At 41.4% G+C, this 23,752-nt stretch overlaps 1 protein-coding gene and 1 non-coding gene across 8 annotated transcripts; both read left to right on the forward strand.

The window, feature by feature from the left end:
* The first annotated feature begins 3,517 nt into the window (after positions 1 to 3,517).
* Positions 3,518 to 23,740, forward strand: RPL37 (ribosomal protein L37). 7 transcript variants are annotated; one of them, XR_012001270.1, is made up of 4 exons: positions 3,518 to 4,228; positions 4,900 to 5,035; positions 5,290 to 6,832; positions 23,726 to 23,740. XR_012001270.1 is itself a non-coding variant. In XM_072757012.1 (3 exons), the coding sequence occupies exons 1-3, from the start codon at positions 4,226 to 4,228 to the stop codon at positions 5,400 to 5,402; spliced, it is 252 nt and encodes an 83-aa protein (XP_072613113.1). In that variant the 5' UTR covers positions 3,518 to 4,225; the 3' UTR covers positions 5,403 to 11,565. The 7 variants fall into 7 exon arrangements, 1 of the variants encoding a protein (XP_072613113.1); XR_012001269.1 differs by lacking the exon at positions 23,726 to 23,740 and adding an exon at positions 12,071 to 12,085; XR_012001268.1 differs by lacking the exon at positions 23,726 to 23,740 and adding an exon at positions 9,343 to 11,565.
* On the forward strand, positions 6,547 to 6,626 carry LOC112933557 (small nucleolar RNA SNORD72). Its single transcript, XR_003237690.1, has one exon. It is a non-coding gene; the product is annotated as a small nucleolar RNA SNORD72 (small nucleolar RNA).
* Positions 23,741 to 23,752: the final 12 nt, after the last annotated feature.

A 23,752-nucleotide genomic window follows, 5' to 3' on the forward strand; every position in this document is an offset into this window, starting at 1 on the left:
ATTTTTTAAAAAAGAAGACTGTCAGGAGAGAGATACCTCAATTATAACACTGGTTATCTCTGGGGGTATGATTATGGAGGGATTCATAATTCCTACTTTAAACACTACTATATCTTAATGGTTTACATTTTTTTGTTTCTATTAAGAGACTTCATTTTTTATTTTTTAGATTGAATTTTATTTATTTGAGAGAGAGAAAGAGACAAAGTGTGAATACATGTGCATACAAGAGGGGAGACAAGCAGATTCCATGCTGAGCACAGAGCCCTATGCAGAGCTTGATCTCAGGACCCAGAGATCATGATCTCAGCTGAAATCAAGAGTAGGATGCTTAACTGACTGAGTCACCCAGGCACCCCTGATTTTTTAAAAAAGTTATCTAGTTGATCTTTTTTTTTTTTTTAAGATTTATTTATTTATCTGAGAGAGAGAGAGAGAGAGAGAGAGAGTGCATAGGCAGAAGGGGCAGAGGGAGAATTCCAAGCAGACACCACGCTAAGCATGGAGACTGACACAGGGTTGACCCCAAGACACCAAGATCATGACCTGAGCAGAAACCAAGAGTTGTTTGCTTAACCAACTGAGCCACCCAAGCACTCCTAGTTGGTCTTTATTTACATAGTTCACAAGAACTTGAAAACAATATAAATAACTATCAACAGGATACTGGGTGAATAAACTGTAGTATTACATGTAGTAAACATGTAACAGTACACACCACTCAAAAAGAATGAACTTCAGTGACCCAAATATGATCATAAAAATATAAAAGGAAAACTTTAAGTCCCAAAAGATTATGTACCACATGACACTGTTTTAAAAAATTGAATGTAACTAAAATACATGCACACACACATCTTAGGAGTATACAGTCATTAAAATTATAAAAGTGTGGATTCCTAGCTATCTCAGTCAGTAGAGCATGCAGTCTTGATCTCGGGGTTGTAAGTCTGAGCCCCATGTTGGATATAAGGATTAACATTAAAATACTTAAAAATAAAGTAATTTTTAAAATTATGTAAAATGAAAAGTAAGGAAATAATGAATATGAAATTAAGAAGGATGGTTACCTAAGTTCAGGAGAGGCTGGGGATAAGATGGGATGAGAGGACAGTAAGATCATGGAGTTAAGATATAGGATATCATCCAGGGATGAATTTACAGATGCTTACTATATTATTAAAGATAATTAAATATGTAAATAAAGGCAGGCCATACATGGACCAATGCTTAAGATGCATTAAGAACCAAGGATAGGGGCACCTGGGGCTCAGTGATTGTCTGCCTTTGGGTCAGCTCATGATCCCAGGGTCCAGGGATCGAGTCCTGCATCAGGATTCCTGCAGGGAGCCTGCTTTCCCCTCTGTCTATTCTCTGCCTCTTTCTGTGTCTCTCATGAATAAATAAATAAAATCCCTTTTTTAAAAAGCACCGCATTACATGTTTTTATTTATTTATTTAAAGATTTTATTTATTCATGACACACACACACACACACACACACAGGCTCCATGGAGGGAGCTCAATGAGGGACCTGATCCCGGGACTCCAGGATCACATCCTGGGCCAAAGGCAGGCGCTAAACCACTGAGCCACCCAGGGATCCCCTAAATAAAATTAAAAAAAAAAAAAAAAAGAACCAAGGATAATGATGAATTCAATTCTGCTGTCCCTGAGGTTGAAAAAGATTAAGAAAACCCTTACATTAAAAATTAATTTAAAAAATTAATTTAGGTAAGAGTTTTAAACGTGTCTCAAAAGTATGAATTTTGAGATGCATCTCAGCTAATACTAACAATTTGACAGGCAATGTCAGCAAGTTTGCCAATTGTTTTTTATTCACCTTGGTTGGTAAGGCATTTTCATAAGCTCCTCAAACCCCATCTCCTCCCCACTGTTCCACCCTAAATACCCTCCCTTCTCACAAGTAACCTGTCCTGGGGGATTTCAAAGTTGATGGGAAGGAAAGGCATAGTTTAAATGAGGTATTTAGCAAAGAAATTTAATCATAGGAAGTTTAAATTCAGTTCTTTGGTAACAGAAAATTTGCATTGCACAAGCTTAAAATGCAAATGGGATGGAGCTGGGGAAGGGAAGCCAGGAAGATGCAGATTTGAAAATATACCCCCCAAATCAAATCAATGACACAGGAGTAAAAATTTTGTTTGCAGCTAAGAAATTTATTTGATGTCTTCAAGAGAAAAGTCAGCAGTAATTTCATTTATTGTAGGTGGAAAAAAAATAACTAGTGCCAAGTTCTGGTGAAGAGACTTGAGTTGCATCAGAATCACAGATGCAGGATTTATGTTGTTTCCATTATTCTCTGCTGAAAGGCAAAATGTCATAGAGCAAATACCCAGGAATAGCATATACCATCTCTTTCAAAAATTGATCCATTCCCAACCTGGCATTTAAAAAAAATATTTCATTTATTTATTCATGAGACACACAGAGAGGCAGAGACACAGGCAGAGGGAGAAGCAGGCTCCATATAGGTGTTGGGCCCAAGATCCCGAATCCCAGAAACCGCCAAGGAGCCGACACCGATTCAAACACACGAGGGTTATTTACAAGCTGGAGCCTGGGACCAAGTACACCCGAAGCAGCGGAGCAGGGACTTGGACCCCGAGACTAAGAGGCTTAGCAACTTTATAGGGGCCAGTGGCCAATGGGATAGGCAGAAAGTTGCAGTCACGCTGGTCCGCTGAGCCGGATTTCCGGTTAGGGTGTGCCCTGGTCTTTGACTAGGGCGGGGCAGTGCCCTAAGTAATAAGCAGGTCAGCACAAGGCGGGTGCAGCCCAAAATAGAGTCAGTCCTGCTCTGCTTGTCCAGGGGTAGGGGATTTTGTTCAATTTCCTGGGTCCCACATTCCCCCCCTTTTCAGAGGATCCTATGCAGGACCCAATCATGGGTCCAGGTTGCTCTCAGAGTGAGTCAGGGGAATGATTAAACCAGGATTTTTTTTTACCAACCTTGTTGCTGTTCTCACTCTTATTTACATTAAAGGCAGCACATAATCCCCCCAACCCTGTGTTGTAAGAAGACTAAATCTAATCTCCTTCTATTTTGAAGGACAACCTCGGACTAGGGAGTCTTGGAGGTGGGAAATAAGTGAGAACGGCGCAGTCTTAGCTTTAGGGGATTGTCCTTGTCTGGTTGGCTTTTCCATTCTGGAACAAAGTCCTTGAGAATTGCTTGTGGGTCAGCTGGCCAGATGTGGGTGTAGTGGACCCAGGGAGTAATCCCGCCGACCTTGAGAGCGGTGGGGGTGGTCAGGATCACGATGTAAGGTCCCTTCCAGCGAGGTTGAAGTGTCTGGTGTTGGTATCTCCGCACATATACCCAGTCACCTGGCCGATATCGATGGGGTCCAGGGGTGGCCCAGGCTCCCGGTGCATGGAGCCTGCTTCTCCCTCTGCCTGCGTCTCTGCCTCTCTCTCTCTCTTATGAATAAATAAGTAAAATCTTAAAAAAAAATAACATCTAAAAAAAAAATCTATTTACAAGGGGCTTACGTATAGGCTTCCAGGCCCTCCGTAAAGGGGCCGGATCACATTTCCTCGCATCGGGGTGCAGCAAACTAGAAGCTCCACGTGTGACCCCTTGCACAATTAAATTAGTTCAAAACATTTGGCTCTAATTTACTGCAGTCAGGAAACCAAACCAAACCAAACCAAACCATTATTCGCCTTTCTCTTTAAGAGGCGGCGAGGCCGCGCCGCCGCCGCCCCGCCGGGAGAACCAGCGTCCGCCGGAAGCTTGCGGCCCGGGGAGGGCCCTGGAGGAGCGGCCTCTCCCGGACCGCGTCGCAGGCCCCTGCCCGGCGCCCCACCACACGCCGGAAGCGCGCAGTCGGCACGGGGATCCCCAGGTTCCCGCCAGTCGGCGGCCGCAAACCCGCGAGGCGGCGGGAGGGCCGGAGCGCCAGCACACAGCACCGAGCTCCGGCGTCAGGGCTGCTCTCCGCCCGGGGGGGTCGGCCGAAACACGCCCACTCCGACGCCGGGAAGCCGTGAGCCCTCCCGCCGGCCGGGCTCCGAAACCCCTATTGGCCCTGCCTGGCTCTGCATCCGCCCCTAGGCCCCACCCACGGTGCCGCTACGGACGTTTGAGGACGGTGCACCGCGCCCCGCCGGAAGTACTTCCCTGGGCGGAAGCTTCTGAGCACGATATAGCGGAAGTTCCTCCTCTTCCGGCCTCTTTGGGGTCTGCCGCGGAAACAAGATGGTGAGTTGGTTCCAATGCTCGTCTGAATCCCCTTCCATCCTCGTCCTCTGCGTCGCGTTTCCTGCCATCCTTAGGGGGCCGGCAAGGTTCCTGAGGGAGGGAGCGGGGGGTAGGAGGGGGGCACGCGGTGGCCCTCAGGAGCCAGAAGAATGGCTCCTAACTCCCTGGGGAGGCTGAGCCTAACGGCCGTGGAGCAAGAGCCACTCCAGATCCCTTGGTTCTTTTGATCTTTGGAGGAGCCTTGCCCTCGGATGAGAACTGAAGGGAGAAGCGTGGTCTGGGAGCGTCTGGCTCTGTGCGCAAAGGAACTCCTTGGTGGTGAGGCCTGGCAGGGAGCTCTCAGTTGCCGGGGGTCGGGGTAGGTAGGGAAACCGCCACGTTACTTCTACTTCCGACTTGTTTACTTTTTCTGTCTCCTTCAAAGAACGTAGCGGATTTCAAAATAGAGCAACCCTGGCAGGATGCTTTCGATAATCTGAAATGCTGGTAGTTCCTCTGATGTAGCACTTTAAGAAATTAGGAATCTCCGACACAGCTTCAGCCCCGGATTGCCTTTAAAAAAAAAACTTTTTTTATTTGTCTTTCATTTATAATCAGTGGTCTGTTTTCCTGAAAACGTCGGGAGATGTATAGAAAGCGCCAGATCTCAAAATTGTGTCTCCCCTTTGCAGACGAAGGGGACGTCATCGTTCGGAAAGCGTCGCAATAAGACGCACACGTTGTGCCGCCGCTGTGGCTCTAAGGCCTACCACCTTCAGAAGTCCACCTGCGGCAAGTGTGGCTACCCTGCCAAGCGGAAGAGAAAGTGTAAGTGGAGCGCTTTTCAGGCCGACCGTGTGAGGTGTTGGGCTGGGTGTCCTTCGCTCGTCGGCGTTGTAGGAACGCGGGCACGGCTTCGGGCATTAGTTGGGCCTTAACGCAGAAGTGCATCTGTGTGCGGGTGAAGCGGGTTGAAAAAACACGGAAGGCCCTCTAACAAGTGTGTTGGCCACAGGGCCTAAAATGTACGTGCGGAGGGGCGGGGGTTGCAAATCAGAACCTTACCTCAATTTGTGTTTCAGATAACTGGAGTGCCAAGGCTAAAAGACGGAATACCACCGGGACCGGTCGAATGAGGCACCTAAAAATTGTATACCGCAGATTCAGGTACAGTGTGTGTGTTTCTATCGTCTGACTGGTTCTGTGAGCTTGGAGAACAACAGCCTCGTTTATCTGCTGTGAAATAAAGATACTACCCTGGTTGGTGGGGATGACATGTTGGAAGGTTGTGGATTTTTTTTTTTTTTCCTGCTGCCACTGTAACCTTCAGATGAGGTAATCTAGATTTCGCTGATCTCTCAAGGAGCAGTAGTATAAGCTATAAATGTCTAGAGTGTGGTTTGAGCTGGACACCCCGAACTAATGCTGTTTTTTAGGGATAGGTCACATCTCACTTTCGCAGCAAAATTTGTCAAGACAGTTGTGAATGAGGCCTCAGGTTGGGCCTTCACTTTTGTGGTTTCAGGCAAGTCTGCTATAGAAAACCATCTGAGTTGGGGCATTTGTATAGAAATAAAGCTATCTTGCTCTCTTGTTAAAGTCTCTAGAGTTGTTAGAAATGCAGAATTTCAGCTCCAACCTAAATGGAGAGAAACTGCCTTTTGAGGGTGTCAGTCATTTAGATCTAAACGAAGGTATTTCTTTGTTGGGGAGGTTGTCCTGTCCTATGTGATGCTTAGTTGAAGCCCTGGCCTTTGCCCCAATTCCAGACTTTTTCATTTTATTTATTTTTTTTTTTTCAGACTTTTTCATTTTAAAACTTCACAAGGCATCTGGGGGCTTTGTAAACACAACAGACACCCCTAGATGTGTTTGCATGCTGGAGTGACCTTTCTTCTTTGCACTTTAAAAGCATCATGAGGTAGTGTGTGAGCTTAGTGTCAGGGGACTGCCAGTGCCATGTAGGAGGACTTTAAGAGTGTGAACTGAAGCCAGACTAACCTTTTGGTGCTTCAGTTCACAACTCTTTAAGAGGGGGATAGCAGTAACTTTCTCCTTAGGGTGTGTATATATATATTAAAGGAGTTAAATGCAAAGCATAGATAAGCAGTTTAGAGAATGTCTGCAATTAAACATGCTCCTTGACTAAAGGAAAGTATTTAGGATCTCTGCCTGACAGCCTGGGGACCCATTTTCACAAATGGGTCTTTTTAACAAGCAGGAGAGAAGTACTGGCCCAGTGATCAGTACAGCCAAATAAATGGTTGACTTTTTCTCCAGTTGCAGTTAAGTATATGTCTAAAATGGGTATCTTGAAGCAGAAGTAAATGAAATGTTGCAGCTTATCAGTGATGTTGTAAAAATAAATGTCTGAACATATGAATTTGATACTGATTTCAGCATTTAACTGAGATAAGCTCATTGAACTCTGTATTAATAAAATTTGAAATATATGTATTGTTGAAATAATGGTTTTCATTTTTAACATGATACAGGCATGGATTCCGTGAAGGAACGACACCTAAGCCCAAGAGGGCAGCTGTTGCAGCATCCAGTTCATCTTAAGGATTTCAACGATTAGTCAAAATAAACGTTCTGGTTTTAAAAAGTATCTGGTGTGCTAAGGTATTTTTAATAGCCTTGTAATATCAGTGAATTACCATAGGATTGGAGATGGGACAACTTGATATTAGATTTACTTGTTAAGTGACTGTTCTAGAGCACTAATTTTTTTGAACTGGGTTGTGATACTGTTTAAGAAGATAAGAAATAATCAAAATTCCCAGGATTCCTTAAAGTAGACAACACTGGAAGATGATGGGAAAAGAATGCAATATGAGGTAGCACAGCAGAGCTCATGATATATATGGGTATTAAAGATGTTAGAGACGAGCACCTGGTTGGGTCAGAGGAGCTCGATCTCTGGGTCATGAGTTCGAGCCCCATGTGGGATGTAGAGTAAATGAAAAAGATTAAGTAAAACTTTAAAATGGTAGAGTAAGTAAAGCATAATTGCTTTTAGTAATATTCACCTGCTATAGTCTAATGATTTGGGGGAGTGGTCATCATTTCTGTGTGATAACCGTGTGGAGTACCATTGAGAACATGAAGGATAGTAATTGCATGAGTTGTTTTGGAAAGGTGGTCTTAACTCATTCTAGTCTCAAATGCTTGTTTGGTATCTAGCATACAGGCTTGTGTGTAATTTAAGATGGCCAGCTAAGTGAGTATCTGAAGTACTTGCTAGCTATGAGTAAAAAATGCGAGTGGGATGGGTTAAGAGAAAGTGTGGGACCTCCTGCAAATACAATGCATTGAGTATACAGTAAAGGAAAGCCATAGAAACATTTGTAGATGAAAGACAATAATTAGATCCCCAGTAGAATTTCTTTAACCCTCAACTGAGTAAGCATTGATTTTTATTTATTTTTTCCTGTTAAAAGGGCCCTGAAATTTTTCACCTTACTTTCCCAGTTCGGGTGATTTATTGCCAATTTTTTGCAGTGAGGAGACGAGGCCAACATAGTTGGACTGCTGAGAGAACAGAGATTAAGTGGATAGAGCACAAGTGTTAGAACAGTTCCCATAAAATAAAGTGGCCAAGCACTAATTGGCAGCTTCCTGTTGATCGCAAAGTGACTTGTAAAGGATCTTCATAATCCTTCATAATCTTCAGTGCCCTGCCAACCTTAACCTTTATTGCATCCTTCAATGCTTTCCCAAGCTAAGTCCTGTCCTGTTTAAGATTGATTTATTTGAGAGTGTGAGCATAGGTATGTCTGAGTAGGAGGAGAGGCAGAGGGAAAATCAAGCAGATGCCCTACTGAGGGATCTCAAGACCTGAGATTATGACCTGATTGAAAATTGAGCGGGATGCTTAACTGACAGCCACCTAGGTGCCAGTACACAGCCTGCTTTTTTCTTCGGTTCCTAACTCCTCAAGACCACTGCTTACCTTCACTTGTGCAGGAGCCGCTGCTGAGCTAAACAAATAGGGCTTTGGGCTGTGAGACTAGAGTAACAGCTCTACTTCAGGGAGGTATTGTTAGAGCTTGGTTCCTGGAATTTGGTTGTCATTTGTTAGTATGGTCTTCCTAACTTCTGTGCCTCTGCCCACGTAAACTGGAGGGCCAATCGTAATTTTCATGGGCTTATGAGCATAGTCAAGTGAGGTTGCTTTTATCATAGTCATAAAGTTAGTAATTAAAGTTTATGAACTTGCTTTTGACCTACAAAATCAGCAATTTTAATACACAGGTGGCCCTTGAACAACAGGTTTGAACTCGAGTCCTTCAATAAATGCAGTATAGTATTAGAAACTTTCCTGATTTTAAAATTTTATCTAGCTTTGTTGTAAGAACACAGTGTATAATACACAAAATGTGTGTTAACTGTTAACCTGTAAATTTTACAGTCAACAGTAGACTTAAGTTTTTGAAGAGTAGAAACTTCCATGTGGATATTTGACTGTGGGGCATTGGTGCTCCAACATCTGCATTGTTCAAGGTTCAACTGTACTTAGCATTCAGCTGTACTTAGCATTGGTGTGAAGGGTAAAGGAGGCAGATGGGCAGGGATGCATTAACAAGGGCCTGTGTTTACTGAGTGTAAGGTGAGCTTACTTCATTTGCCAGTGCCTGTGGACTTTAGTACAGAGTAAGTTTGGAAAAGTACTCTGGTGCTATGGTAATTATTCCTGCAGATCATAGAAGGCTCATGGGCCAAATGAACCCACCCTAACCAGCTAAACTGATTTTAAGGCCTAGGAGAAGCAATGGGAAAGAGATGGGGCTGGGTTAGCACACTCAGAATAGAGTGCAAATGGGTGGATTCGGTTGAGTCCTAGTTTGCAGAAAGTTCCATGTCTGATGCATCTGATGAGGTCCTAAGAGTTGATTGAGGTGTGGGCAATGGATCCTAAGCTGACAGAGTCCCACTTAATTCTATTGATAATAAAAAGTACACTTGACCCACCTGTAGCTCAGTTGCCCTACTGAACAGCTGAGAGATTTATTGGGCAGAGGGTACTCAGGACCAGATGAGTATCACCAATGTGTTGCTGAGAGGAGATCAGAAATAATCAAGTGCTTCATATCTTGTATTGTTTACTTGGCCCTTTATCTTTTTTTTTAAAGATTTTATTTATTCATGAGAGACACAGCGAGAAAGAGAGACTGAAACCCAGGCAGAGGGAGAAGCAGGCTCCATGCAGGGAGCCAGACATGGGACTGGATCCCCCCCGGTCTCCAGGATCACACCCTGGGCTGAAGACAGCGCTTAACCACTGAGCTACCCAGGCTGCTCTACTTGGCCCTTCAATCACATACTGTGGTTTGTCAGGAGAAAGGGAGAGGGTTGGCAAGAATCTGGATGGGCAAGCTGAATAAATCATGAACGTTTTGAAGTATCATAGCTAAGGAGTTCGGACTTTTCGCCTGAAGGTAGATGATAAATCATTGAAGGTTTCCAGCCCACAGTGGCACAATTAGTTGTCATTAGCAAGATGTAGAAAGTAGTGATGTGAATGTCGCAAGTCTTGAAGTTGGAAGATTAGGCAGCAGGTTCTGAAGTATGAAATAGTTTGTGAAAATCATAAGGACATGGACTTAAGGTAATGGCAGTGGGGCTGGCTGCTTTGGGGAGGTCTCTAATGAGAATACCTGAAATTTGAATCAAAGGGAGCTTTTAAGCTACAACCCCCCCGACCCCCACTGGAATTTCCTTCTGTAACATAGGCTTCCTTTGCTGTAACATAAACAAAAATATTGCCTGGAAGAGGACTCTTGGATGACAGGTTTCTGACTAGGGCAGAGGTGGTTTGTACATTTCTCTGCGATGGAGTGGAGTAGAATGGAGGCAAGAGGGAAATACTAAAGTTGGGTTTTGTTGCAATGCCTGTGGAACATCAGGAAGAAGTGCTTAGGAAGAACTGAGCAAACCTGGTGACAGTTGGAGTAGAATATTGGGCTGGAGCTCTATATGGGAAGTAGTAAACATAAGAGTTGTGAAAGGGAACCAATTTTAAGGGTTAGAATGGTGAAGATAATTACAGACAGGAAGTGATGGTGAGAGAAGAGGATGCAATTTCTTGAGGAATTTCAGTCATCATTCTTGACAGTTGAAACTTTGAAAATACACACACAAAAAAACAATAGCTCCAAGAAAGATTTGGGGGAGATATCCATAGACTAGAGAGAGTAGTTCATTATTTGTTAAACGTGTGTGGTAATGTACCTGCTATATGCCAGGCCATTGTTAGAGGTACAGTGGGAACAAAAACACAAAGTTGAAGTTAATGTTGATTCCAGTGATTGCAGAATTAGCCCATGAAATAGGACAGGGTTGAGTCATACAAAGAAGGTTTTATTTGAGGGGGCAATCACCTGGCTGTGGTTAAGAAAAATGAAGGGTTTTTGTTTTTGTATTTTGAGAATAAAGATTATAAAAGACTTCAGGGGCGCCTGGGTGGCTCAATTGGTTGAATGTCTACCTTTGGCTGAGGTCATGATCCCTGGGTCCAGGGATGGAGCCCTGCATCCAGCTCCCTACTAAGCAGGGAGCTGGTTTCTGCCTCTGCCCCTTCTCCCATCATGTACTTTTCTTTTCCTCTTTCAAGTAAATAAAATCTTTAAAAATAAAAATGTCCAGATTTGGCATAATTTGGGTTGGTGTTTACTTTTTGTAAGCTTTATCTCAGTAAAGTATTGATAATCCAGTTTTCTAAGGATTCAGCACAGATAAGGTAATGAGGAACGAGTTTAAAAAAAAAAATGCTTTGCGAAGGTTACCTGGGAATTCTATAGTTTCCTTTCATTTGTATTGATAATAGAGTGCCCCTTGTCCTGAACCAAATACCAGTTTAGTGACCCGTGTGCTGGAAGCACTTCCAGGTCCAAGAGATAGGTGGGAAATGACAAAAGGACTGCCCTGACGGATTTCAGCTGTGTGTACATAGGCTTGTGTGTGTTGGAGGGTGACTGAACAAGTAAACAATTTCAGGTAGTGTTAAGTGCTGTGAAGACAAAGATGTGAGAGAATGTGGAGGTAGGGGACCCTTTAGAAAGGTGGTTCAAAAAAAAAGGTTAAAAAAGCTAAATGGTAAGGAGCCATTCCTACAAAGATAAGAACAGTCATCAGGCAGAGATTATATTCTGCCTTTTTTGAGTTCTGGTTTGGTTGCAAAATTTAGTTTATGTTGAAATTTTGTAACACTGTACATTCATGTAAGAAAAGCAAAGTAATAGGGTACTGGCTGGTTCAGTTGGTAGAGCATGTGACTTGATCTTGGGATTGTGAGTTTAAGCCTCATGCTGGTTGTAGAGATTACTTAAATAAAACTTTTTTAAAAAGTGTTAAAATTAACGCATGGCGCCTTGTTGGCTCAGTTGGTTAAACGTGACTTTTTTTTAAGATTTTATTTATTTATTCATGAGAGGCACACACAGACACAGGCAGAGGAAGAAGCAGGCTCCATGCAGGGAGCCCGATGTGGGACTTGATCCCAGGTCTCCAGGACCAAAGTCAGGCACGAAACCATTGAGCCATCCAGGGATCCCCAACATTTGACTCTTGATTTCTGCTCTGATCATGGTTTCAGGGTAGTGAGATCAATCCCTGCTTGGGGCTCTGCACAGGGCATGGAGCCTGCTTAAGATTCTCTTTCTTCCTCTCACTTTGCCCCTCCCTTCCTCTAAAATGAAATGTGAAATAAAAGCTTCCTTGTACAGTAAGGTAGAGCAATGTTTTGTCAAGGAAAATTCCAATGAAAAAAAGGTTCCTGTGTATGCAAGTGGTTTGTAGAATAGGCATGGTATGTAGATTGAGATAAAAACGTAACTATTTTTGTGTCCTTTCTTTACCCAGTGGGAATATGCTCCAGTGCCCCAGGATGAAGACTTGGTCTGATCCATATATTTTTAGAGCATTCGCAAATAATAAACTAATTTCTAGTTGTGATTAGTTTTAAAACAGTTTTATTTCAATAAGTAAAATATCCAATCCTGTGTAATAAGTCAAAACTCAAAACTGACTTAACTCCCTTCTTCCAGCTTGGGCTTCCTTTGGGCTACAAGCCAGCAGTGGAGGAGGAGGTATGGTCCCTTTGCTCACCTGTATACTCTGGGGCTTGTAAGCTGCAATTTTACTCCTCCTGGACCTAGCAGAGGATTAAGCTGACTTTTACTCTCTTGGGCTCTTATAATACCTCTTTGGAGATTCCTTACTGAGTTCCCTCTCTTATAGTTCCCATCTCACTTCACAACTGTCTTTTGTGACTTCTTTCTTGCCCCTAGTATCCAGACTCTTTCTTATAGGGTTCTCTGTACCTGAGGGCCCTATTGGCAGGACCCAAAACTATCCCCTGCTGTCTTCCCTGCGTGGTGCACATTTGGTCCACAGGAAACATTGCCACATTCCTGACCTGACCAAATTCTGAAGTGCAGTAGGCCTCTCCTGGCACGCCACCAAAACAGTTGCAGGAAACACATTTCAAAGTTCTCTGAGTGGTTCTTTTGAAGTTTCCTTCACCAGGTTTAGAGCTAGAAGGTAGCAATCCCCTTTTCCAAGAAGGTTGGATTAAATACTTAAAGCTCTCTTCAAAGGAATTTCTTTGCCAATCTCTCCTTTGTATCCCTCTTATATCAAGGATCTCAGGATTCTAAAAGCTATGACCAGGTCTTTTGGAGATATTTTCTTGGGGGATGGGGTGGGGAATATGTGCCTAATTTTAGTAGTTCCCTCAGGCAAGAAAAGTCCTATTCTGATAGAATTTATATTTATAGAGCTCTGTAAATAAACATCCAATAAATGTAAAAAGTACTTGGTTTGCCCTTAAAAATGCTTACAATGGTTTGTTGAACTCCTGAGTGTTATATAAAGAAAAGTCCTTTAGAGGAGAGGTCTTTAAAAAAGACAACTGGTAAAATTTTCAGGAAAAGGTCCAGCTTCCCTAAGTTAAGAGTAGAGCTGTTATATAGGTGGCTGAGGGTTAAGCATATGATATTATGCCAGGTGGTCAATGGTATTTCAGGAACGTAACTATCTTAGGCAAATGGGAGGAAGGGAGGGTGGCATAAGATGCAGCCACCTCAGGATGGAGAAGGCATAGTCAGGGCAGAAACTGTTTATGGTCCCTGTGCCACAGAAGAGCAGCCCTCAGGGAAGCAGCAGCTCCCCAGGAGAGGAGACAGGAAGCAAGAAGCCTCAGAGAGAAACACCGTCCAATTAAGGATGGCTCTGGGGAGAGAAACCTCTGGGAACATAGACCTTGAGGGAGCACATCATGGCAAACTGAACACTGTGCTTTTACAGTTGCAGGAGACTTGAGATGGCAAATTTGACTTTATTTTGGAGAGGAGAAAACTGTAGCACAGATTATTTGTTAAAGGTATATATTTTCTTCAGTAATAAAAATTCCAACAACTTGAGTGTTGTTGGAATGCATTCCTTTAAAAAGACATTGCATAAATGGAAGATTACTTTTGTAGAAAATTTGTCTTCATTAACTGGAATCCTGACTCATTTGTGGCCTGTATGTACAGCCAAGGGCTAATCACATGTCAAAGTACAGAGATCTAAGATACTATTCACATACATAATTTTAGCATTAGGTTAACTCATTTAAAAGGTAACCGTAAGCCTTTTTCCAACAATCTTGATCAGAGCAAATCTGCTCTTTTCTGATCCACTCCGTTTCTAGAAGTCTTGTGAGAGAATATATTTATTGAATAAAATCCTCAACAGTTAAATTTTTGAACAATTTAAAAATTTTGAATAAATTTCATATGCATTAAGGAGATAGCTTTTAAAGTGAGTAGATTAACTATTGATAGATTTTTTTTTAAGATTTTATTTATTCATGAGAGAAAGGCGGAGACATAGGCAGAGGGAGAGGCAGGCCACCTGGGTGCCCAACTATACATAGATTTAAAGGCAGTATCACACACATTCTCCCTTCTGGATTCTTCTCAATGTCTTTTTTTTTTTTCTTTTCAATGTCTTGAGTTTAGACTATGCTAAATTCTGTAAGATGCAAGCAAAGGCCTTCAGTATTTGCAAAATTAAGAAAACTTCACTTGCTGTACCAAAACCTGGTGGTTTATTACATGAATAACAACATGCAGAGTATAAAATATAAACATCTAGGAAAAACAGTTGGTACATCAGGCTTCAGTGAGACAGAAACCACATAATAATTTGAACAGGAATCATTTAATGTAAGGGATTGGGGTAATGAAGGATTGAACAGTAAAAATGAAACAACTATAGGAAGAGTGAAACAAGGACAGGCACAACCCTTAGAAGCTGAGATAGAGTGCTAAAGGAAAAGGCCTCCCTACCTCGAGTTGAGATCCAGATGTCAGAAGGTAGAGCATAGCTCACTGGATGTTGAACTGTCTTGCTGCTGGTACTTGGCTGGAAAGCCCAGAGGGATGCTGATGGGAAAGTCATTCATGGAGAGGTACACTGTCCAACAGCCTTCTGCAGTGAAACTGCCTGAAGGAGCTCTGAGGGAGGTTTCTGGTCATTAGGCACCTGTGGCCAGTGCAGAAGCCTGATTGCAGACATCATAACCTCTCTGAAGTTTACCAAGAATCATTTTATTTTTAAAGATGTTATTTTTAACTAATCTCTACACTCCACGTGGGGTTTGAACTCACAACTCTAAAATTAAGAGTCTCATGCTATACCAACTGAGCTAGCCAGGTGTGCTCAGCTCAGAGCTCTTTGTCAGATTCAACCTGAGTAAAATTTGTGCTGAGTTGGCCAGTATAAATATATATAAAATATGGTAGACAATCGTTGTCTAATAGAAATATGTGAACCACATATGCAAACCACATACGTAGTTTTAAATTTTCTAGCTTGAATTAGCCAGGTGCCCTTTTCTTTGAAGAAAAGGGCACCTGGCTAATTCAATAGGTAGAGTATATAACCCAACCTGCAGGTCATGAATTCAAGCCTCATGTTGGATGTGAGATTATTTTTAAAAATGTAAAAAAAAAAAAAGTACTTTTAACATTTTTTAAAGAGTATGTCCAACATCATTTACCATATAATCAGTATAAAACTGGAGATAATTTTCATTCTTTTTTTATACCAAGCCTTCAAAATACAATGTGTATGTTCTACTTTCTGCACATCTCTGTTCAGATGTCACATTTCAAATGCTCAATAGCTTAATGTGGCTACGGGTTACCCTATTTGGTAGCATGAACGTCGACATCAAGATTAGCATTTTGGGATTGAATGATCATTTGGTAAAGTTACCTTGATCAAAAAAAGTGCTGCATCCACCATATAAAATATCAAGATAAAATCAAAACACAAAAGTTAATAGCTTTTAGGTCAATTTACCCAGCTGGTAAACCCAGCTTTTTACCAGTAAAATGGCAAAAAGAGTTGTACCTACCTCATAATGTTTGTTGCAAATTGTTGCTATGAGAACAAAATGAGATAGGTCATATAAGGTACCAGCACAGTGCCTGGCACATGGTAAGAGTTTGGTAAATGTTAGTGTTCATTATTACTATGTATGTGTCACTCCTAGATAAGGGATATCAATTTGATAGTAGTAAGAAGATAGAAAGAACCCTATAAAGATATGTATGTTGGTGAATCCACCAGTCAATGATCTATCTATATGCTATAGCATTGTAGGCTCAGAAATTTGATTTTATCAGAACAATGAAGGTGGCTTATCTCTCAGGGTAAAGCTTAAATTAACAGAGTAACCAAGATTACTATATATCCAGTAAACTTTTTTTTTTTTTAAGATTTTATTTATTCATGATAGTCACACAGAGAGAGGCAGAGAGGCAGAGACACAGGCAGAGGGAGAAGTAGGCTCCATGCAGGGAGCCTGACGTGGGATTCGATCCCGGGTCTCCAGGATCGCGCCCCAGGCCAAAGGCAGGCGCCAAACCGCTGCGCCACCCAGGGATCCCTCCAGTAAACTTTTTAATAACATTCTGTCTACAAAGATAAACTGAACACTGTCTTTATGCCTAGGCATTTGGGGATACATCGATGAACTAAGAGGGGAAGGAGAAAAGTGGTGATGGATAAGCCCAAGTCATGTTTAAATAAAATGACAGTCAACTCTTATTATCCAAGTAGGGGTAATAATTCCCCACTTGGGAATTATTTCTGATTGAAGATCTACAGCTACTTGGTGAGGATTTGATCCAAAGGCAGAGGGAGTAGGAAAGATGATGGTGAAATGCCTACCGCATGAGCTCAGGTTAAATCTCAAGGTCATACATTTTCCATCTACTCAACTTCACCACCACTGCACGCACTTCACCTGCCTCCATGGTTAATCAGCAAACTGATTAATCCACCTAGATAATAAAAAATTGTTTGAAAATTGGCTTCCAACTAATCAAAAGTGTAACTGTCAAACGGAGAGTGCTCTGGAAGGCTTGACAAACACTAATTTTAATTTAAAGATTTAATTTTATTTATTTATGATAGAGAGAGAGAGAGGCAGAGACACAGGCAGAGGGAGAAGCAGGCTCCATGCCCGGAGCCTGACGCGGGACTCGATCCTGAGACTCCAGGATTGTGCCTTGGGCCAAAGGCAGGCGCGAAACTGCTGAGCCACCCAGGGATCCCCGACAAACACTTTCTTTAGCTCTGAAAGAACATTATCTTTCTATTCTTGAGAAAGCACCTTATCATAGCTCACATGAACTAACCAGAAAAGGAGGCAGGAAATCCTTCCTTTAACAGAGTTAGTAGGCTGAAAGACTGTTTAACATCAGATGCAGTGCCTTGGAACCCAGCCAAGATAGTCTAGTTAATTACATTCTAAGTAAGGCTAGCCAAGTGGGTCTGGACATTCTCAATTCTAAACATGTATACTAACCAAGCATTATCACAAGGGCACAAAGTTCATGCCCGTGGGCATTAGTCATTGCATTATTTATTATATATTTTTAAAAACCTAAATCCCCCTAAGTAGAGGTTGAGTTAAATAAATTATAGTACATTCTTACGATAGTAATGCAATTGTTAAAAAAAAAAGATGACTTTTATTTTTTAAAAAAGATTTTATTTATTCATGAAAGATCAAGCTAGAGAGACAGAGGCAGAGGGAGAAGCAGGTTCCATGCAAGGAGCTTGATGTAGGACTCGATCCCGGGACCCCGGGATCACAACCTGAGCCAAAGGCAAGCGCTCAACTGCTGAGCCACTCAGGCATCCCCCCAAAAGAGATGCTTTTTATTAAATGTAAATCACACTTCAATGAACTTGCTTAAAAAAGATGAGAAGCCCAGGTGGCTCAGCGATTTAGCGCCACCTTCAGCCCAGGGCGTGATCCTGGAGACCAGGGATCGAGTCCCATGTCAGGCTCCCTACGCGGAGCCTGCTTCTTCTCCCTCTGCCTGTGTCTCTGCCCCCCCCCCCCCCCCCCCGTGTCTCTCATGAATAAATAAATAAAATCTTAAAAAAAAATAAAAAGGAAAAGACAATGGAGCAATGCCTTCAAAATTCTCAAGTAAATTCTTTACAACTTAAAACCCTATATCCAACCAAACTACGAAGTGTAAGGGTAGAATAAAGACATTTCAAACACATAAGCTCTCAGAAAAATTCACTTCCTGGTGTTTTTCTCATAAAGCTACTTGGCGGGATACATTTCACCAAAACCAGGAAAAAGAAAAGCAAAAATGGACCAAGAAGGGGAAACCATGGTATACGTGAAACAACAAATCCAACACAAGAGAAAGGCTAAAGGGACTCTTGAGGAAGATAGTGAAGGGGGATTCTCAAGTGATAACTCTGATACAGGTATACAAGGCAAATAAGAAAGATCTAGGAGAGTCATGTGCAAGAAGATCAAACTGATAATGCATATCATGTTTTAATGTCTTAAGAGATTTTAGACAATTGGTAGAATTGGGTTGCATGATAAACACAGAAAACTAAGTAAAAAATATGACAAAGTATGAATACCTCCTGTATATCATATACTTCAAGCATTTTAATGTTGAGAAAAGATTTTAGATAATTGGTAGAAAGTTTGGGTTGAATTTATAAGTACATAGATCTAAACAAGTAAAAAACACGACATAGTATTAGTTCCAGACAAAACAAAGTCTTGTATTAAAGGTCAATTATAGGTAATTGAATAAGACACCTAGAAGATTCTGTAAGTCAGAATTTCATAGAGTCAAGTAATCTAGAACCATTTCAGTAAAAATAAAATATACTAGACTTAGAACAATTCCTAACACAAAGAAAATAAAATTCCCACATAAAACCAAAAGCAACTTAATTTCTGAAATTAAAAGTTTTACACATTTGATAATGTACTTGAATTTAATTGTGTTTATGTAAGAGAAATAATAGATGCAAAGAATGGGAGAATTAGTAATTTCATGAACTGATTACATATGTAAGGAAAAATATTCTTTACTGAAACAGAAAACAAAATCAGGTCTTTAACTCTTTTCTTGCTTATATAATCTATTAGTTATTAAGGAAACCACCAAAGCTAAATAACTGTCTACCTATCTATCTAACCTCCCCTTGATACATTTAACATACCTTTTAGCAAAGCTGTACCATTATCAGATTCTTTTTAAAAGTACAAAATATTTTAAAGTATCTGAAGACATTTTAGAATGGAGACCAATCTTAAATTTATTTTTTTCAAAGATTTGATTTTATTTATTTATGAGAGACAGAGGCAGAGAGGGAGGCAGAGGGAAAAGCAGGCTCCCCGCAGAGCAGGGAGCCCGACATGGAGCTTGATCCCAGGACCCTGGGATCATGACCTGAGTCAGAGGCAGATGCTTACCTGACTGAACCATCCAGGCACCCCTTAAATGTTTAAATATTGTATCTTTTCCTTATTTCAAAAGCATTTTAAGGGTGACAGAAAAGATAGAAATGAACCTTAAATGGTTATTGCTAAGGGAAAGAAGCCAGTCTGAAAAGACTCCATGCTGTATGATTCCAATTAAGTAGACATTCTGAAAAAGGCAAAATGATAGAGACAGGAAAAAGAGGACAGAGTTGAACATGTGAAGCACAGGGGATTTTTAGGGTGGTGAAAATATTCTGACCCATAATAGTAGACACATGGCATTGAACAGTTGTCAAAATACGTAGAACTTTACAGTGGAATGTGAACCTGAAGGTATGCAGATTTAAAAAAGTCAGTTGCAAGGCTGTGGTGTAAGGCCTAATATTAAGGTTCAATGTTACATATTGTTGCCTTGACATCTGGTAATATTGAGAGGGCCTCAAAAGACATAGCTATAAGTTCCCCTCCCCTTTCTGCTCCCACAGTTAAGTTTCTATAGCCAAACAACCCTCCTTACCAAAAGGCCAGGCATAGTTAGTGCTAATTCTTGAGTAGTGAGTTCAGTTCCCTGTCAGCATGTAGAATTATTCAAGTAACTAGTCACATTCTTCACAAGAACCAGGAGGGAACCCACCCTATTGATACTACAAATCCTGCCTTTTGAACCCACTGGTTGGTTGTTCTGTTCCTGACTGCAACCCCTGTTAGTATGTGACCAAGAGACCACTGCTGATGGTCCTCTGTTTGGTGGTGTGCATTTGGCCATCCGCATGACCCTAGGAGGGAATTCCTCCCTCAGCAACATGGTACATAAGAGATTAAAGCAAAAATTGGGGCATTACAGAACAGAATGCAGATTGTGACAACATAATCTATTGGTATTATACTACGTAAAACGTCCTCACTGAAGAGGGTGGAGGGCAAAGGTGCTTACCTAAGGAAATGATGAAGTCCAGATTAGCACTTGGAAATGAGGGAGTCTATAAAACTAAAGACAAAAGGAACTGCACAGTTGTTATCCACAGAGGTAGGGTTAACAATTCTGATATTTCTATAAATACATCTGCTACTCTAAGCAATTAAGGACAGGATTGTTAGATAATGGAAGCTAGGTTTCTTGCTGTTGGAGTGGGAGTTTACAGGTAAGCAAAGGAAAGAGACTAGGATAACCTATGTAGTGATGAATTAGAGTTGGTTGTATAAAATCATGTTTAGCTATTACAGATAGGGGCAGTTGTACATATAGCAATATTTAGAGATATGGGTATATTGATAGTATATACACATATATTTTCTTGCTCTGTCAGCTGAGACAGTCTAGAAGCAATGACACTTCAAACACCAAATCTGAGATTCTAATACTGCTCTCCAATAAAAGTAAGCAGGATACCTTGGAGAAATGGCTGATCCTAACCCTGGGGCAGGAAATAATACAAGATGATTCTGGAACATCTTGTAGTGCCAGAAAGTAAGGAAGTGCTAAACAAAAACACAATAAAAATGACATTGATGAAGGTATGTCAAAAGGATACAGGAGCCAACTGAGAAAGCATCCACTGATCAAAGCTGGAACAATTTATTGCTCAAATTGCAATATTTGAATTGCAAGGGAATTGGATTATAACCCAGTTATAATAACCCGAAGGGAGAATTGGATTATAACTCAGTTATAAAATAAACATTCATGAATCTACACTGCTGTAAATAAATGATTGAATAAATGGGAGAGAAGAAGCAAATCTGTGAAGAATTCTAAATAACTTACGTAGATAGCATACCCTAAAGGCAGGGGAGCATAACTCTCCAATCCTTAAGTGTGGGCTGTGGTTAGTGATTTCCTTCTATAGAATACAGAAAAGAATACAGTATGGAAAAAAGGAAAAAAAGAGTAAGTCTACAGTAGAGAAACCCGACAAACACGACCTCTGGCAGGTAATTAAGGTCAATACCAACAATGATAAACCATGTATGTAAGTATGAACCCTTGATATAAGATTAAAATGGACCAGTGTCTGTGTTCCTCCTCCCAAACCACTAACAATCAGTCTAGCCATGAGAAAAATATCAAATTCCAAAAGAGAGGCAGTCTACAAAATACCTGACCAATACACCTCAATACTGTCAAGATCATTAAAACCAGGAATACCCGAGGAATTCTCACAGCCAAGAGGATCCTACAGGGGTATGATAACTAAATGCAATGTGGTCCTGGAACAGAAAAAGGAAATTTGGTAAAAAGGAAATTGGAATGAAGTATGGACTTCAGTTAATGATAATATATCAATATTGGTTCATTAATTGTTACAAATGTACCACAGAATGTAAGGTATTGATAACAGTAGAAACTGGCTGTGGAGTACATAAGAACTCTGTACTATCTTCGCATCTTTTCTGTAATGCTAAAGCTGTTCTAAAAAATACTAAAAAAGGGCAGCCCCCCTGTAGCTTAGGGGTTTAGCACCGCCTTCAGCCTGGGGCCAGATCCTGGAGATCAGGGATCCAGTCCCACATCAGGCTCCCAGCACGGAGCCTGCTTCTCCCTCTCCTGTGTCTCTGCCTCTCTCTCATGAATAAATACATAAAATCTTAAAAAAAAAAAAAACTAAAACTAAAAAAAAAAGAAGCATCGGAGGCGGGGGTGGGGGCACCTGGGTGACACAGTTGGTTAAGAGTCTGACACTTGATTTCAGCTCAGGTCATGACCTTATGGTATTGATATCAAGCTCCACATCAGATTCTGCACTGAGCATGGGGCCTGCTTGAGATTCTCTCTCCTTCCGCCCCTCCACCGCTCATGCCTTCTCTCTTTAAAAAAAAAAAAAAAAAAAAAAAAAAGGATCTGGAAAGCTTAAAGAGTAATATTTCCCTTAAAGTAAATAAGGGAGCTTGGGCAAGCTGAAGTGAAGAGGCTTTGCATGTCTGTTTCTTACAGCATCCCTTCCAGTTTACACTACACCCCTCCACTGAGGACAGGGCAGCAGCCCAGACCAGAGGGAGCTAAGCCGGGCAGCTGCATAGGAGTCAGTCTGTAAGGGATACTACACATCTCTGAGGTGCCAAATTATCACTCAAATTTGTATTTACCTGAACTCTTCCTGGAATGGGATAGTGAAAAAGAACCACTTTGCTAAATTACTTGTGGTGAGATAAGAGCTCCCTGGCTACAGAAAACCAGCTTAGATTGAATGTGTGCTTAGATGGCCTGTTGATTGCAGTCTAAGAAACGAGGGTCTAGTAACATCAGTGTCTTTGCTCCCTGGAACAATGCTCTGCAATCCTCTATTTTGTGCCTTTCCACTTAGATAAATGTCAAACCACAAAAAAATTTTTAAAGATTTTTTTAAAAGTAACCTCTGCATTCAACATAAGGCTCATACTCATGACCCTGAGATCAAAAGTTGCACACTCTTCTGACTGAGCCAGGAAGGCACTCCAATGTTGAACAAATTTTTAAATCATATTGTTTTGGTGCGCCTGGGTGGCTCAGTTGGTGGGGTGTCTGCCTTCTGCTCAGGTCATGATCCCAGGGTCCTGGGATCCAGTCCCACCCACATCAGGCTCCCTATTCAGTGGGGAGTCTGCTTCTCCCTCTACCACTCTGCCTTGCTTGTGATCTCTCTCTCTCTCTCTCTTAAATGAATAAATAAAATCTTAAAAAAAAAAAAAAAAAAGAATATTGGGATGCCTGGGTGGCTCAGCGGTTAAGTGCCTGCCTTTGGCCCAGGGTGTGATCCTGGAGTCCCAGGATCAAGTCCCACATTGGGCTCCCTGCATGGAGCCTGCTTCTCCCTCTGTCTGTGTCTCTGCCTCTGTGTGTCTCTTATGAATAAATAAATAAAATCTTAAAAAAAAAAAAAAAAGAATATTGTTTTGAAGGGAACCAAACTGCTGGTCTGAATGGAGAGACAAATTATTAGCCCATTCAAGGTATCCAAGCATTTATCAGCTCCTTGTATTACCAAACTGAGTAAAAGCAAGACTAATAGCAACCAGAAACAGGACAGTCCAATTACTTTTCTCTCCATATAGTCTCAAGGATATTGTTTCCTTTAGCTGATAGGAACAGGGCATCAAAGTTGTTACATTTTTTGTTGAAGGAATACACCTTCTGCTGCTGATCATGGATAAGGTCTACATGCCTGATACTCAGAGAATCAACTGGGAGATGGGTAGGGTTGATGTTTTCTCATTAATAGGAAGTAAGCCAACCAGGATCAACCAGCCACTTGTACATAGAGATGGGCCAAGGGAGTCCTCGCAGACAGTGATAAGATTTTCCCTAGAAAACAGTTCTAGGCCTATATCTATAAGGATAATTGAAGCTAAAGTTTGTCATCATGAGAGGGTTCTAAACATTTTTTTTTTTGCCTAAAAAGCTTTTCTTTCTTTCTTTTTTTTTTTTTTTTAAAGATTTTATTTATTCATTAGAGACACAGATTGAGGCAGAGACATAGGCAGAGGGAGGAGACACAGGCTCCCTGCAGGAGCCTGATGCAGGACTCGATCCTAAAACTCTAGGATCATGTCCTGAGCTGAAGGCAGACACTCAACTGCTGAGCCATACAGCATCCCTTGCCTAAAAAGTTTCTAATTAGGAGTTAGGAACCATCTGGTTAAATAGAGGAAAATAGTTCACAAATTTTTATCACTAACATCTTGGAAGCTTCTAATATAAACTGTTCTTTTTTCTGTCTCTTCCATAGGCTTATATTGCTTCTGGACTCTTCTAA

This window comes from Vulpes vulpes, chromosome 4 (genome assembly GCF_048418805.1).
Source record: "Vulpes vulpes isolate BD-2025 chromosome 4, VulVul3, whole genome shotgun sequence".
Lineage (NCBI taxonomy): Eukaryota > Metazoa > Chordata > Mammalia > Carnivora > Canidae > Vulpes > Vulpes vulpes.